Source organism: Harmonia axyridis, chromosome 1, assembly GCF_914767665.1.
Source record: "Harmonia axyridis chromosome 1, icHarAxyr1.1, whole genome shotgun sequence".
In the NCBI taxonomy this organism is placed as follows: Eukaryota; Metazoa; Arthropoda; class Insecta; order Coleoptera; family Coccinellidae; genus Harmonia; species Harmonia axyridis.
In genome coordinates, this window is record NC_059501.1 from 76,495,559 (window position 1) to 76,511,234 (window position 15,676).

General features: G+C 29.2%; 4 protein-coding genes across 9 annotated transcripts in view; 2 read left to right on the forward strand and 2 right to left on the reverse strand.

Moving 5' to 3' along the window:
• Positions 1–891, reverse strand: part of LOC123670806 (uncharacterized protein CG45076-like) — a 29,727-nt gene extending 28,836 nt beyond the window's left edge. For 2 of the 5 annotated variants that reach the window (XM_045604362.1, XM_045604363.1), the window contains exon 1: positions 706–891. In XM_045604362.1, coding sequence (XP_045460318.1) covers positions 706–783 — 78 coding nt within the window. In that variant the 5' untranslated portion in view covers positions 784–891. The remainder of the gene's footprint in view (positions 1–705) is intronic. The other 3 variants (XM_045604361.1, XM_045604360.1, XM_045604364.1) reach the window with 2 other exon arrangements.
• On the reverse strand, positions 793–12,668 carry LOC123670805 (serine/threonine-protein kinase D1). Of its 2 annotated transcripts, XR_006745989.1 has the most exons (17): positions 12,497–12,651; positions 12,049–12,198; positions 11,808–11,952; positions 11,545–11,685; positions 11,067–11,245; positions 10,105–10,363; positions 9,837–10,002; positions 9,643–9,778; positions 8,205–8,337; positions 7,962–8,150; positions 7,491–7,639; positions 6,755–6,985; positions 6,421–6,604; positions 6,184–6,366; positions 5,918–6,003; positions 5,627–5,861; positions 793–930 (listed from the first exon to the last, which is right to left on the reverse strand). XR_006745989.1 is itself a non-coding variant. In XM_045604359.1 (16 exons), the coding sequence occupies exons 2-16, from the start codon at positions 12,175–12,177 to the stop codon at positions 5,748–5,750; spliced, it is 2,424 nt and encodes an 807-aa protein (XP_045460315.1). In that variant the 5' UTR covers positions 12,178–12,198; positions 12,497–12,668; the 3' UTR covers positions 3,109–5,747. The 2 variants fall into 2 exon arrangements, 1 of the variants encoding a protein (XP_045460315.1); XM_045604359.1 differs by lacking the exon at positions 793–930 and having other exon boundaries at positions 3,109–5,861; positions 12,497–12,668.
• LOC123670807 (TM2 domain-containing protein CG10795) lies at positions 1,455–2,663 on the forward strand. The gene is made up of 3 exons (XM_045604366.1): positions 1,455–1,779; positions 1,829–1,910; positions 1,964–2,663. The coding sequence occupies exons 1-3, from the start codon at positions 1,602–1,604 to the stop codon at positions 2,238–2,240; spliced, it is 537 nt and encodes a 178-aa protein (XP_045460322.1). The 5' UTR covers positions 1,455–1,601; the 3' UTR covers positions 2,241–2,663.
• A 275-nt stretch (positions 12,669–12,943) lies between the features above and the next one.
• LOC123688921 (store-operated calcium entry regulator STIMATE-like) lies at positions 12,944–15,513 on the forward strand. Its single transcript, XM_045627674.1, has 5 exons — positions 12,944–13,272; positions 13,334–13,478; positions 13,548–13,669; positions 13,744–13,940; positions 14,043–15,513. The coding sequence occupies exons 1-5, from the start codon at positions 13,122–13,124 to the stop codon at positions 14,259–14,261; spliced, it is 834 nt and encodes a 277-aa protein (XP_045483630.1). The 5' UTR covers positions 12,944–13,121; the 3' UTR covers positions 14,262–15,513.
• The last annotated feature ends 163 nt before the right edge of the window (positions 15,514–15,676 follow it).

Below are 15,676 nucleotides of genomic sequence, written 5' to 3' on the forward strand. Positions count from 1 at the left end.
TTTTATATGTTTCTATTATGTTTATCACTAATATGCAAAATTTTAGATGAATATAAACCAATTAATTCTATTAATTAATTCTCAATTAATAATAAAATTCATAGTTCACAAACCATTAACAATGGAGTAGGTATCACGAATAATTTTTTCGATAAATTGATTTCAAACTATGAAAATAATCTATCGGGCTATAATTTTACTTTCGATATATCGAACAAATGATTAATGTTAATTATAGAATAAAAATCTTAATTTTCAATTAACAGGTGGAACCAATTAGTTCTTGAGTTTCCTTCTAATCTTTCAAAATGTCGAAATTCAATTAGATTTAAATGATCTGTGTTAAATTTTGGCTTGGTAATGTATATTTTCGTACTGAACTAACATTAAGATAAATCGCAGATTTAGTTCTCAGGAGGAAGCTGCATGCATATAACAAGAAATATAAGCATGTCCAACTGAATCGAAAAAATATATAAGATTAAAATGAAAAATTTTCTATTTTTCTAGAAATGCCATTATTAAATAAAAATCGTTAATAAAAGAAATAAAATATACGACAATCACTTTTAAAACTTACTGTTAATTTTTTTTTACATCAAGTGAAAATAAATTCACCTCGATTCAATTTCAAATTTTAAAATTTTTTTTTTCTATTCAGTACGTGGCAAAAAAAAACAAAAAACAAGCAAAACATGAACTTACCGAAGTTGTGTACGTCGAATAAGAAGGCGTGTAGCGGTACGGCCTTCTGGTCGTGTAAAAATCGGACTCGTAAACCATTGTGACGATTTTTTTTCAAAGGGATCGTTTGAGATTGGACGGTGGCGACTTTGTTCGATCTGGGTTTTGAACTGGACTGGATTTCGGGAGCAATTTCGGAGATTTAAAGCCAGAATCCCGTCTACACAACTGCGCCTCCTCTAAAATCTATTATTGGAACTATGAGGAATCAGTGAATCAATTTTTAATTTTAAATTGTTTCGTTTTGAATGAGGTGAGTTTTGTCATAGGTTATAGGTTTGTTTTGAGGAATAATTGCTCGCTGATGAATTGTTTTATATCTCTATTATCACTCAATTCACTTTTAGTCCTCTCTGCTCCTCTTTAGTTTATCAGCTCGAGTTTTCTACATATAAAGCAGTAGCAGTAAAATTCTCCTGTATTGAATATCATTTCTTTCAATATTTCGTCGATTTTCATACCTGATATTTCTGATTTATCTCAGTTTCCAAGAGTTTTTGAAATCAACGTATTTTGGGTTGCCTATATCTTCGATTCATCTGATTATAGCTCATGGCCGTTAGTTTTTGGAAACAACACTAAGAAATTTGCTTTTTCGTCAAAAACACAAAATTTCTTCTATTAAAAACAAATTCAACATGTATTACAAGTTACAACAGACCCTTATCGTTAGCAAATAAAAAATAATATTTTTCATTCTATGATCGAACCTAACCTAAATAAAATATTATTTTATAATGTTTTGGAATGGCTTTTTAATTTTTTGTAATATTTATCGTTTAAATTACTGCATATTATTTTAAGCAAAATTGTTTCTATTGATTTCCATTAAAGAATCCGAAAATCCAAGCGTTAAGATGTTACAAGTCGTTTTTGTGTTATTCACTGTTTTTACACTAGGAAAATGTGTAAATAATTCTGTCGATTGTACAACCCTCAGGATGGGACAGTTTATGTGCCCTGATCCAAATTATGATTTAATTGATCCCAAAACACAACAAATTCGTGGTTGTCAACCAAATAATAAAGCAAAAGGTACATGCCTCTTTTTGTTTAATTTATTTATCAATCTTTCAATTTTTAGTTCAATGCTTAGCCATTGAGGAAATTACATGTAAAGAAACGAATAAATCCACTTTCTTCAAAGAAATGCCCTGTAAATGGACGTATGTATAGAATATTATTTCATATTACATTAAATTTCAGCGATATTTTTTAGGAATGGTTACTACTTCGATACTGCTCTCCTACTTTCAATATTTTTTGGAATGTTTGGATTAGACAGGTTTTATCTTGGTTATCCTGCTATTGGTTTAGCTAAATTATGTACCCTAGGTTTCATGTTTCTGGGTCAGTTGGTAGATATAATACTAATTTCAACACAAGTAGTTGGACCAGCAGATGGCTCTGCCTACATTACCCCATATTATGGTCCTACTGTTCAAGTTGTGACATTCAGTAACACTACTTTTCGGTTAAAACAAGACGATTGGTGATTTTTGATTGAGAATAATAACAGGAAAATAATTGGATGATGAAACAAAGCATCTTGGTGCAAGCCAGGCTGATGTAGAAATATTCTGAAATTGACTGATTTGATGATTACCTACATTAGGTAATCCTCTAGGAGAAAGAAATGGAGAATTATTGTAGCCTTAAGGCTTAAGTCATTGAGAAAATACATTTACTATATTAGTGAATAATTATAATTATTAATTTATTCAACTTGTATTATATTAGTTTGTATATGCTCATTGTAATTTTAACAAACTTAATTAAATTGAACTAAAGATATAGTTCAATTTAAAAATTATTTTGGTTGATCAAAAATTACATTATCAGGAGCATAATATATTATTTTATAGATATGGACTACAATTGTAAAAAATTCAATTCACAGTAAATTGTATATACACTTACCTTATGGACTTTCAATACATATATTACATCTGTGATATTAGACAATTCGACTCAAGTAATTCTTTTCATCAAATGATTATTAGTAGGAAGTGGGGGATCATTTGAGAAATGTAAGTAATAATATGATTTTCTAGAATTTTTCTGCTTGGATTGAATTTAGTTCCAAAGGAAAAACTTTTCAATAGGAAAGGAATAGAGTAGTATCAGTAACCTATGCTCGATCAGCCACTGCCGGTACATAAAATCAAATAAAGCATAGTCCATTGGACAGTTTACAGTGTTTTGAAGTCATGACCAATCAGAATTTACAGCTGTTCTGTGACGTCAGCTTATACTGCTCAAAATTTCCATTATGTAGGTGAAAAAAATATTATTTATCTTAATTGTATAAAACTAAAGGTTCAAGGAATTCAGATAGGGATGTTTTAACAAAAAAGTCTCAAATGGAATGTTATGATTTCTTTTATTTCTTTCAAAGTATAACATATAAGCATTTAATAATATCTAGGAGAGAATTGTATGAAAAATTTTCAACTGTACATACTCTACAGACGATGGTTTCAAAATATACCCATTTTCTACAATCAATATTCCGAATATATATCATAAGAATAACAAATAAATAAACTCTATAAAACTAAGAAACTATATAAATACAAAAATATAAAATAATTAAATATAATTAATAAAAGCAGTAGAAGTCCCACCATCAAAAAATAAATATGTTTCAAATTGAGTATTTAACCGAATAAATCATTTCTTATTAATTCAATTGATGAATCTCAAGTTAGTTAAAATTCTCCAATAAAATTGAAACGTCATTCATAAAAAGAAATTGTAATACTGTATGATTTCCTGTTCGTAAACAGCAAATTTTAAAATCTGTGAATCCTATTTCTTATTAAAATCAATTTTATGGAAGCACAAAGTTCATATTTTGTTAGAATTTCAGATTGACTTATAACAGAAAATCTGCCGTGCCAATGGTTCAGGATAACATCTTCGAAATCCTGAGTTGAAATATCAAATTGATACAAAAAACGTATTTCAGTAATATCAGAGTTAAACAAAAACTACTTATTTTCACAGCTTCACATTATATAGGGATTACCATTAACGAGTTACACTTGAGGCAACCGTAAACCAGCAATATATATGGAGTTTTTGACCTTGCCTGGACAAATTTTATGAGATTCTGTTACCCTTGTTTGGCTATTCAATTAAAGTTTGCATATCTAATACTAAGAACCAGTTTTTCTGCATTATTATGATTATGAAAAGACTGATAGATAGATGTTTATTTAGATTCAAATAAACATAAACAAGCCACAGAGATAATTGCATATAATAAAAAAAAAGCAGATTATGATTATTCATGAAAATGTGTAGAGAACGGAAAATACCTCGGAATAAAGGGTTTTCAATCAAAAATACAACAATGAACAATATCAAGACCTATACTGGAATATGCCTATCCCATCTCATTTTTGCTGATTGTAGGAAATTAGCTATAAAAATTTAGAAACAACACTAAGAATTATAACTTGAATAAGACATATTAATTCCATTCACCTGCTGTATAACATAGAACGAATTGTAAGAAGACTTCAAAACTTAGATATTAAATTCTAAAATAAACCTCAAGATTTGTCAGATATTCAATGTTTTATATCCCCTCTCTCCTAGAGCTCTGAGAAACTTCTCAGAAGATTTAACCGAACTCAGCCATGAAAGAGAAAGAAATTTCTTATAATTACTCTGTTACAAAATGCAAGAGAAGCATATGGTATAAGTACTTTAATAGTAAATAATTACTTGTTTAGGTTTTATGTTGATTATTTAATTTCATATTTTGTATATTTTCATTTTGCTGAAGAAGCAAAGGTCAATCTAAAAAAGCAACTGTGTAGCAAAACAATTGTTATTTATATAATTAAAAAGTGGAAATAGAGTAACTTTCTTTCATTTTCAATCCAAAAGCCTTTTATTTCATAACTCCACCGATTTGCTTGAAAGAAACACCCGTGGTGTTTCTTAACAACATACGGTTTTCTTATGAAATAAATCGACAGACTTATAGCGAAAATTCAACAGCATGTCATATTACTACCGGAACTGGTTTTAGATTCTTCCCATCACTACCTTTTACAATACTGTGTGAACTTGAAATATTACTTATTTGCCTTAATCTCAAGTGTTGGTTTTTGGTATTCCCTATATAATAAAATTCATTAAGAGAATGTTCAAATTAGACTGCCTCAACCCGCCTATTTATAAAGACCCTATTTATTGGCTACCAAATCAGAGGCAAGACAAGAAAGTTCATTCACCGTTAAAGTGAATGTAGTGCTAGATAGATTAATACTTTATTCAGATCTTTCTCTCTCTACTTTCTACCACTACTGCTACTCAAGGCCACAATTTGCACCTTCCTTGTGATAATTTGCAATATGCTTCGAAAATATTTTCTGGCTTTTTCATCTTGCATTGCCTCAAATAAATGCCAGTCCTATTTTAAATATAACTATAAGTATGTCGGCAAAACTTGCTGTTTTAAATTACAGAAACCTTTAAGCTAACTTCATCAAAACTAAGCAATTAAGTAGCCACCTTCCAAAAAAATTCATTACGAGTATTCACAATTGGCACTTTCCTAAGATACAACTAAATATGTAATTAGGCCAATAGGATTTTTACTGAAAACAGAAATGCCATAAAAACTGAGCTTTTGCTGTTATTAGTTAAAAACCAGAGTTAGTACGATGGATTTCAAATTCACTTTTAATAATAACACACTACACTCCCAAAAACTATGTTATGTTAATCCACTCAAATCATAAATGAAAAATATCAACGTAAATGTTGCATGATGGTGCATTTTGCATATGCAGCAAATATTCAAGTTTTATGGCATAACCTATTACAAACCCACAAAGTTCAAACTTCGAAACGTTACACTTACTTTATACACATTGAACGGCAATAATGGTAAACTCTTAGATACACAACTGTTTAGCCAATTCCTCTCAAGTCTTCAAACCTTTGAGGCACTTTTTCATGTTGTATAACCATCCTTTTTCTGGTCAAAGAAGATCTGACCTGTATCTTTCCCATCTCGCATCATCCGATTCATGTGTGATATAGCGGACACCAATTTGGTTTTCCAAGGCTCTCAAATCGCACCAAGTTTGATAGTCCTAAATAATTAATATCAAATAAATATTAAAGAAAAATTCGTTATTCCAGAACTTACTTGCAGCCAAATATGTTGTAAAGATTTGTCAACTGTGTATCTTTTTCGTTGTTTCACTTGTAGTAAGTTATTTATCAGATCAATTGCTGGAAAATATCGAAACGTCAACAGAAGAACATTACATTATATAGTTGTGTAAGTTTTTGCTATTTAGGAAAAATCACTCAGAGGAATAGAGGACTATTTTTTTGCGAAATGTCTGCAATTTTCGAATTTTGAGCCGAATGATTTGACACACTAATGAAGAATTTATTTTATACGCTTACCATCTGAAGATATTTCTTTCCAAGGAGTTGGTGGATACATGAAAGCCGCATTTTGGATCTGTTCATTAATATCTTCGTCTTCATTGAATGGAAAGGTTCCGCTCAAACTTACATAGACAATAACACCTACACTCCACATATCTAAAGATCTATTATAACCCTTATTTCTAAGAACTTCAGGAGCTGAAAAATTAACACAATGAGCGGAAGATTCGATTTATGAGAAGATGGTATTACCGAGATAAGCTGGAGTTCCTACAACAGATCTACGAAATGATTTTTCACCTATGATTCTAGCAAATCCAAAATCGCACAACTTCACTTGTGGAAACTCGGCATTAGAGCTAAGAAGCACATTTTCTGGTTTCAAATCGCAATGCACTATATTTTTACTATGTAAATGCTTTAGAGCTATGAGAATCTGGAAAATTTTCGACATTTAAGGCAGGTTGTACAAACTAAACTAGCTTCAGATTAACTAAGTTCACTTGAAGTTTTTAAGCATGCGTTTTAATCTAGTTTATACAACCGTCCCGGACCAATGTATTAGCTTACAGTAAAAACATTTTACCTGTGTAATCAAAAATTTCGTAACTCTTTCAGTTAACCTTCCATTTTCATGTGATAGAATCATTTCTAACATATCACCTTTTAATTTCTCCATTACCACAAATATTCTTTCCGGAGTCTCAAACATCCTTTCTAAATTCACAACTCCTGGATGTGATAAGTTTTGTAAGATCGATACTTCATTTTTCAATTGAGCCTCTTGCTTGGTAGGAAACCTCAATTTGTCTATTACCTGTAATACATAATAACTAGATGGTTATAATGGAAAAAAATCACCTTTTAGTTCTGTTAATGCCATTTTTGTTTGATTCAATAACTTGGAACCTTATAATCAATAAATTAGAATCTTTAAATATAAAACAGTCATTTAAAACTAAGAGCAGCTGAATCAACATTTATAATATTTGATTTGTTGCATCTGTGGTATACCGCATCTGTCTCTGTCCATTTCAAAATATCGCAAAAATTCACGAAAAAAATTCTGAAACTGAAAAGATTCGAAGAGTATAACAGAGGAATGACATTTTCTGACAGTTCTAGAAACCAGATAATTCACAACATGGCCAACTCGATTGGTGTAATATTCTTGACAGTAGACGTCAGAAAAGATCATTTTTTTAAGGTTATGGTACTTTGACAGTCAATGTCAAGTTGCAGAATTCTGAAACAAAGGCTGGACGTCCTGTATTTCATTGAAATTTAAAATTGTCAAAAATTACTACTATACTGAAGCTTACCTTAATAGCTACAGATCTAGTTGTTTTTCTATGAACTCCTCCATATACTACACCAAACTGCCCAGATCCTAGTACTTCATCCGGATATATCTGATAGATTTGATTCATATCAGTGATCTGTTTCTCATCTTCGACACTTCTCTCAGATTCTGAAAGAATAAATAAATATGATTTTTCTGGATAACACCTCCAAAAATTTTAGCAACCACCATATCCTCCTGATATGATTGGCAATTTTATAATAATAATAATAATAAGAGAGTTTCTTCAAGAAAGATATTACATTGAACAAACTCTAATATATCCAAAACTCAAGTTACAATTTCAAGACAAATGATTTTAGTCAATAGAAGACAGAATATAATTTATGAAAAGAGCCAAAATTGATTTTACTAGGTGTTCACCGCCAATAATTTAATAAAAACTCGCATATCATCTTCAGGAATATTTTTGAATATAATTCATACTCACTAGCATTTGAAGTAACAGGTAATAAGGCTTGTCGAATTGTGGTTTCCCAACTCTTGGCTAAATATGCCCCAATTCCACTATCCGAAGGAGGTAGATTAATTTTATTCACATCGGGTATCTCATAAAGAGGATCTTGACCAACAAAATAATCGATATTTGCGGTCCTTATTTCAAAGCAGTGCATGACCTCTGAAATATGTATTTTATTCAAGCAACATCATTTTTCAATGCAAGATCTCATACCTCCATTTTTTATTCTTGCTGTTTCTATAGCTAAAATGTCGCCGAGAAGTATTTCTTTGTAGTATTTACCTCCTTGTTCAGATTGAAATAACACTATTGACTTGGTGTCTAACCTCCAAAAATGTCTTCTAACCTGAAAATGAGTTTATTCAAATGAGAAAAATACTTTGGAACCTGATTATACTGCAATACAAAAAGTACTAGGTAATAAATTTAGTAGTATTATATGCAGTAAGAATAATTTCTTCTACTTGATTTTTTATTAATTTGCTGAAAATTTCATAAATAATTATTTGAAGAAAATAAATTAATAATGAATAACTAAAAGAATAAAAAAATAGAAGTTTGCTGTGATACTTCTTAGTTCAAGCAGTTCATGGGTTAACTATGCAACGGTAAAATTTCAAATACTAGTGGACCCAGCAAACATTGTTCAGTCAGATAATTGACTTTCGTTTCGGTGTCACAATTGATTTCAAAAATATGAAGAGCATTTTATAATTATATTGCTTTCCCAAACAAATATTTTAATGATGGTTATTTTCTATTAATATCTGAAACTTATTAGGTTTTTTTTTGCATGCTAGAATTTCTTGTGGAAATTATAATTTTCAAGTTCATTCGAATACAGAACAATCCAATTGTAAATTGTAATCCTCTCCTAATATAATATGATCCGCAGCAAATATAATGTCTGTCAAACTGACATTAACCTATATTCAGGAACTAGACATCGAATGTCAAAATCCCATAACCTTAAAAAATTACTTATCCTGACGTCTACATGCCATGTTGGTAATAATTTCTCTGGTTTCTATAGTTGTAAGAATTTCTATAAATCGTCATACCTCCCCTATAGTTTTTTTTTATGGATTTTTTTGATTTTTTGATAGTTAATCTAATCGAGGATGGAAACACTCTAGTTAGAAACGGTGTTACTAACCCGACATTATTTTAAAAAGAGTTTTTCTATAGGAATGATACAATTTGAAATGGTTATCATGGCAACACTGTCTATATTTTGACATTTCTTTTGCCACTCATGTTCAGAGGTTATGCCATTTAATTATGGAAACATACACAATGAAATTATTAAATTGTTTTATTAAAATGTGAGCTCAATGTCGTCCATGAATTCTTCTCAGTATTTACAAATGAGTACTGATTTTAATGAAACAATTTCTAAACATTGGAGAAAAGTGCATCTTTCCATGATTAAATGGCATAACCTATTAAACATAAATGACATAAGAAATGTCAAAAAATAATACAGTGTTGCCATTCAAATTGTATCATTCCTAGAGGAAAACCATACATACATATATAGATAAAAGTTGACATAATATTCCTGATTTTAAATCAAGTTGAAAAAGTTATTCCTCTCATTTCTAATGTCACTGAATTTCATTATATGCTATTAAGAAAATTGATTTCTAACCATTCTGTCTTTGTTGGTGAAATGGACCAGCCATCCCTCTTTTATCACTTTGGACCCTCTTCTTTTGGTATGTTTGACAGACTGTACAATTCGTTGTAATGGAATATTGGCACTGGGTGAGGAAGAAGTTGTACTTCTAAACAGAAAAAATGAACAAATCGATATGGAAGTGCTCATAAGATAAACTGACTTACAGTGTGGGAGTATCTGAATCACTGTCCCTAACAGGAATTGTATCTACACTGCTGGCCCCATTTTCTCTATTATAACTGGTAATAACCGAGTCAAATTCATCTTCAGTAATCGTAGAGTTACAATGACTTTCATTACTGGCAGAACTTTCTGCATAATCGAAATTACCTAAGAATTGAATTAGTTTGCTGTTATTGAAAAATGGTTTGTTCAGTTCATGATAACATGAAAAATTTTAACCTAATGAAGACGGTTATTATTATTACATACCTGTATTCTCTCTCGACAATTCTCCTATACAATCTTTGGGTACTTTATCTAAACATTTCTTATGAGCATTATAGTTACAGTCTTTACATTGTAATCCCTGTTTAAACAGACCTTTCAATAGCTTTTTACAGTACTGACACACTGTAGGTCTCGTATACGTATGTAGTACAAAAGTATGAGGAATTTTAACTTGATGTTGAACATCTCGTTCAAGCCATACTGTACCACTTCCAACAGAAGGAGATCTACTATGATGTATCTGTAGAAAATAATGAAATTGATACCACATAACATATCTATCACATCACAGATCAATAAGTTGATCTCATAAAAAACCTGATAGATTTTCAGAGCCAATGAATAAAATAACATGTATAAGGTTCAATTTTTGTTAGAGGATTTCGAATAAAACAAAAGAAAAAAAATTACAATAATTTATTAAGATAAACAAAAAATATTTGAGAATAAAATAGATCTGAACCACAAAAATTGCACAAAAATTATAAAAAATACAATACTACTTCCTTTTGTGAAATATTCGAAAACCTCCACCATATATTAAACTTAAGTAAAAAATGTACCTAAAACAGTATGGGTAAAATAATTAAGGCTGTTAATTTATAGTTGGACGTTCATTTTCATTCCAAAATTATGAAAACATAAGAAAAAAAACTGGTTAATGAAATTAATTCTAATAATTGTTAAAGTATTGAGTCTTATTAAAAAATTCATAATACTGAAGCATTACAAAAACTTATTATATATATTTGACACATAAATATGATTTTTTGTTCAAGTAAAAATACTTATATATCTAAATAAATGGAATATTTTTTTATTTCACATTGTGAGGACGGATTTGTTAATTAATACTTTTGTTAAATTAATGTCTTTAAGAAATTTCATTTGGCTTTGTTTTCTTTCAAGTTTGTCACACTACTGAAAAAGTTTGACAACCTTACCAAACTACTTTCTTCATTCTGAGTGGAATTTGCAGATGCTAGAGATGAATTTGAACCTCCTGAAGAAGCTAATGGAACCTGCAGAGTAGTGGACCTCTTTCTTTTGTCATCAAATAAAACATATGAGCAATTGTTTGGTACTTTGACTACACATCTTTTGTGATAATTTTGACCACAACCTGAAACGAATTATTTTGAATATGGTTATCTAAAAATCTTCCAGAAAAGATTAAACCATATAGCTTTTTTGTATCATATATAAAAATTAACTGTAGTTCATGATAATAATTATACTTTTCATACTAGTACACTATAGCCGACATCAAATACGTAGAAAAGGTACATGATAATTTATACAAACAAGGATAAAAATAGGAAAACTACAGGCAACATACATCGCAAAATTTCAAACAATATTTGGGGACAGAGAAGATTCATTAAAAGTAAAAGCAAATTTAGCAATATTTTGACTACTTACCATCACATTTCAAACCTTGACGTACTAGACCAAACAACATTTCGCCACAGAAATCACAAAATGTCGGAGTTTTATATGAATGTACAGAGAGTGCATGTGGTCTTACTTTCACAGAATCAGAGTTAGAATTCAATATTGGTACTGAAAAAATTAAAAAACAAATAAGAATAATTAGCAAAACTTTCATAGTTTAAATTTTCAATTGTTACTGACTAGCAAAAAGAAGTTTTCTTAGTTTCACTATATTCTCAAAAATATCATACCTTTTCCTGTTAGAACAATCTCAATGAGACTCTCATCTACAACATCTGAGGCAGAATTAACAAATTGAAGAATATTATTTGTGTTATATTCATGCCTAAAAAGTAAAATTCTATCCTCTATTCTGTTAATGCCATGATCTGGTACCTAAAATAATGATTTTATAATGTTAGTGCTATTCAAACAAATTTTAAAATGAATTCAAATTTTCATCTGTATTAATTCATCATATTATGCACGTACCTTAGAGTTGACGAAATCGCATGCTAGATCTTTAAGAGTTTTCAAATTCAAGGAAGATTGTGGAGCGATTACAGCATCTCTAATTAAACCAAATTGAAACAAAAATGTTACTTCTGGATCATGGTCCATTTTCAGGAATGTTTTTTTTCTCTAAAATGAAAAAAAATTGGAAACAAATTTATATGTGTATATCAGAAAATTATTCTTCCGAAAATTATTTATTATAATATGCAATTTTGGGCCACGAAATGAACATCATAATTTATTTCAATAATTGTTGTTTCTTGGGTTCCTTGAAGTGGCAGGCATACGAAGATTTTATTTTGTTAAGCGTGAAAGTATAAATTTATTACAAAACCAACAAAATCAAGTAAACATTTTTGATCTCTATAAGAAATGAATAGTAGGTACCGTTAGAAAATCTAATCGAAAACGTCATGAAACTTACAATTCTTGTAAACTCAATATATAAAACGGTTTATCATTGAAAATTTCAATGAATACTAATAAATTTCAAAAATTTTACACCAAGAATAAAAAACAATTCCGCAATAACAGAAAAATTTTATATCAACATATTGGATTTCCGTATTTTTCATAGAAAATCACACATCTCGATTAATCATTAATGCTACCACAGAGTTTCTGAACATCGTACATATCTTAATTTTTTGTGATAAAAAGTTGCCAAAGAAGAAAGTTGTAAATTGTAACTTCCAAAACTATGTCATAAAAATGAGAGAAAGATCCTTCAATGAATTGAATTAATCAAAATATAAAAGTGTATTCCTTTCAGTTTTCTTGCATGACTGAACTGGTTTTTTCATTCATAAAAAATCTATAGAATCACAGATGAAATCTTTTTTCTTCTGTGATCAAAATATGGTTTTCTGTGATTAAAACTTTCAACATTCTTAATTTCATTATCAAATGGATCAAATGTAGAAGTTTAGCAAATTGAATGTTTATTATTTTTGCTTCATAGTGCCCATCAGTCAGAACCTGTGAAATCAAGAGTATTATGCTCTTCAAATGGATTTTGCCAAATTCAAGATAATCACAATTAAAACAAGATGACTACTCAAGCAATTGGAATACTTTCACTTGAGTTAAGGGATGATCTACCTCTAAATGAATACCACTGCAGGAAAGATGCACTTACTGACTTTTTTGGTTGGATGTTGCAAGTACTTTTGGCATGTTTAGCATTTACTTGTTTAGTCGGTAAGTTTGGTTGAAGTTGAATGTTTTTCAATCTTTACTAATAATTTTTGTAATATTTCAGCAAAAAGATTTTGTGAACCTCCTCACAGAAGGAGATCATGGTTAATATGGTTTTATGATACTTCTAAACAAGGCATGGGTGCAATGGCTATTCATTTGAGTAATGTCTGGTTAGCTGGTCAATATCAAGGCGATCCCTGTACCTGGTAATTATTTTATTATTATTATTAATTCACCTAACAAATTATACTATATTGAATGATAATTTTTTATAGGTATTTCATTAATTTTCTCCTAGATTCTTCTTTAGGATTGTTGATCATTTTTATTGGTATACGAACTGCACAGATTCTATCTAGGAAAAAAGGTTGGGAGTCCATTAATTTTGGTGAATATGGTAAGTTCATTTTCATTTTATTTTGCACAATTATAATGGTAATAAGGCCCAATTTCTAAAGTTTTTGATTTTAGGTAAGCCTCCATCTACTTATTACTGGTTTGTGCAATGTTGTTTATATGTTGGACTGATGATGGTAGTAAAAGTCTTGATAACTCTCTTTATGCAATTGGATTTTTGGGAAAACGTCAAGGACTTTATGTTATATCCAATAAATAATCAGAACTTGGAAGTGACCCTGGTTATGCTTGTTATTCCATTTTTTGTGAACGTAAGTAAAAAATAGTTTACTGCAATTCAGTTTATTAATGAAAACTTTTATATCATATTTTAAGACTTGACTTTTATGAATTGAAATTACGTTTCATTTTAGATTTTGATGTTCTGGGTAACTGATAATTTCCTAATGTACAAAGATCATAAATTATCCAGGAGGACAAGTTTAGAAAGCTTTCTACAACGAAGCAGATTGAAATATCGATCTATGAAAAATAAATTCAGAAGAAATTCTGAAAGTGATATATTATTATCTGGCGACGATGAACTTTTAAGCAATGAACTCAATCATAATATGAAAATTGTTATAGCATAGTTATATTTCATAATGCCATATTCTATTCATTTTATTTGGTATATCTGTTCCTATGAAGTTTTTTCATATATTTTGGAAATTTATTATAGCGAATGAGTGGAGTTATGGCAATGTGTACCTAAATATTATTTATATTTATTTATATACATTAGTGAAAAAGTTTAGAAAGAATTGAAAATGATATTTAATAAGACGATAATGTCTTATCTTGCATAAAATTTCAGGATACTTCTCTAGTATTTTGTTTACGAAGTATTTCATATATTTGACATGGGACAATATCAAAGAGTTTAAGAAAAAAATCTAAAAAGACCTAAAATGTTTCCTGAAGAAATAATAATATATAGCTTAATTTCTCTCCAATGATTTTTTGGGGTTTTTCCATTTAAAGTTAGAATATATTTAAAATATACAGGGTGAGTCATATATTTTAATAGTGGATTCTCGAAGTTGTTTTTTGCTGGTTACTGTAATTTTATATGAACTTACTAAATTTGTCATGCCTGGTATGATAAATTATTGTATACATGCAATAATTATTTTTAAAGAAAAGTTCTTTGTTTGGTGGCTGAAAATTATGTGAAGGAAAGATTCACTCTGTGTAGATTGCGTAATTTTTCGGAAACTATTGAATACTTTGATGTTAAATTCGGATATATTTAAATTTTTCCTATTTTATTACAACTTCAGTTCAAAAATGTACAAAACTGGATTATGGCCAAATCATTTTATTTTACATGGGGCCAAATATTGAAAGCTAGTGCAAAGATTAGTTATAGTGTTCTAGTCAATAATCTGTTATTTACCTACTGCGTAACCAATATTGGATAAACCAATTTCAATTCATACGGTTATTGAGAATAGCGTTCTTCATTATAGAAATAAAATGAATGAATTATTAGATCACATTGAACAGAATTTGTTTGATTGAAGAAAATATGAAATTGTTAATAACAATTAGTCTGAGGATGAATCCAGTCTATATTTGTTATAATCTTGGTTTTGTTTAGAGTGGGTACGTCAGAATCAACGAACCGGAATAATGAAATTATATTATAGTTGCAATTGAAATAAAACTAATTTTTATATTTAAAGGTTTATATTCAACGAAAAATAATTCCAGACATTTTCTGAAAGTGATATTTGATTATATACATATTCTGTGATTGTTTTTGTCCTGTTCGACAAAACATTGTGTTATATTTTAATTGCATTTTGAATTCTAAGAATAATAAACTTTATTTTCTGTAAATATTATTTTATTTATTAATAATTACGTTTTTCCTCTGAAGAAATCGATATTTCAAATGTTATACAAAGAGTATTAAATTCCTCTTTATTGCTACGGTTTTGAAATTATTCACTATAAAAAGCAATGTAAAATTTGCCCTTTATTAAATAGTTACGGTTTGTAA

Bases quoted from the DNA above. Each gene is read 5' to 3' on its own strand.
- LOC123670805 (XM_045604359.1), bottom strand. From the start codon at position 12,177: ATGGACCATGATCCAGAAGTAACATTTTTGTTTCAATTTGGTTTAATT. The intron at 10,003-10,104 runs GTATGTAATAAT...TTCAATTCTTAG, and splicing joins ATTGTCGAGAGAGAATACAG to GTAATTTCGATTATGCAGAA. The intron at 6,004-6,183 runs GTAAGCGTATAA...GATATTTTCCAG, and splicing joins GAAAGAAATATCTTCAGATG to CAATTGATCTGATAAATAAC.
- LOC123688921 (XM_045627674.1), top strand. From the start codon at position 13,122: ATGACTACTCAAGCAATTGGAATACTTTCACTTGAGTTAAGGGATGAT. The intron at 13,670-13,743 runs GTAAGTTCATTT...TTTTGATTTTAG, and splicing joins CATTAATTTTGGTGAATATG to GTAAGCCTCCATCTACTTAT. The intron at 13,941-14,042 runs GTAAGTAAAAAA...GTTTCATTTTAG, and splicing joins TTATTCCATTTTTTGTGAAC to ATTTTGATGTTCTGGGTAAC.
- LOC123670807 (XM_045604366.1), top strand. From the start codon at position 1,602: ATGTTACAAGTCGTTTTTGTGTTATTCACTGTTTTTACACTAGGAAAA. The intron at 1,780-1,828 runs GTACATGCCTCT...TTCAATTTTTAG, and splicing joins ACCAAATAATAAAGCAAAAG to TTCAATGCTTAGCCATTGAG. The intron at 1,911-1,963 runs GTATGTATAGAA...GATATTTTTTAG, and splicing joins GAAATGCCCTGTAAATGGAC to GAATGGTTACTACTTCGATA.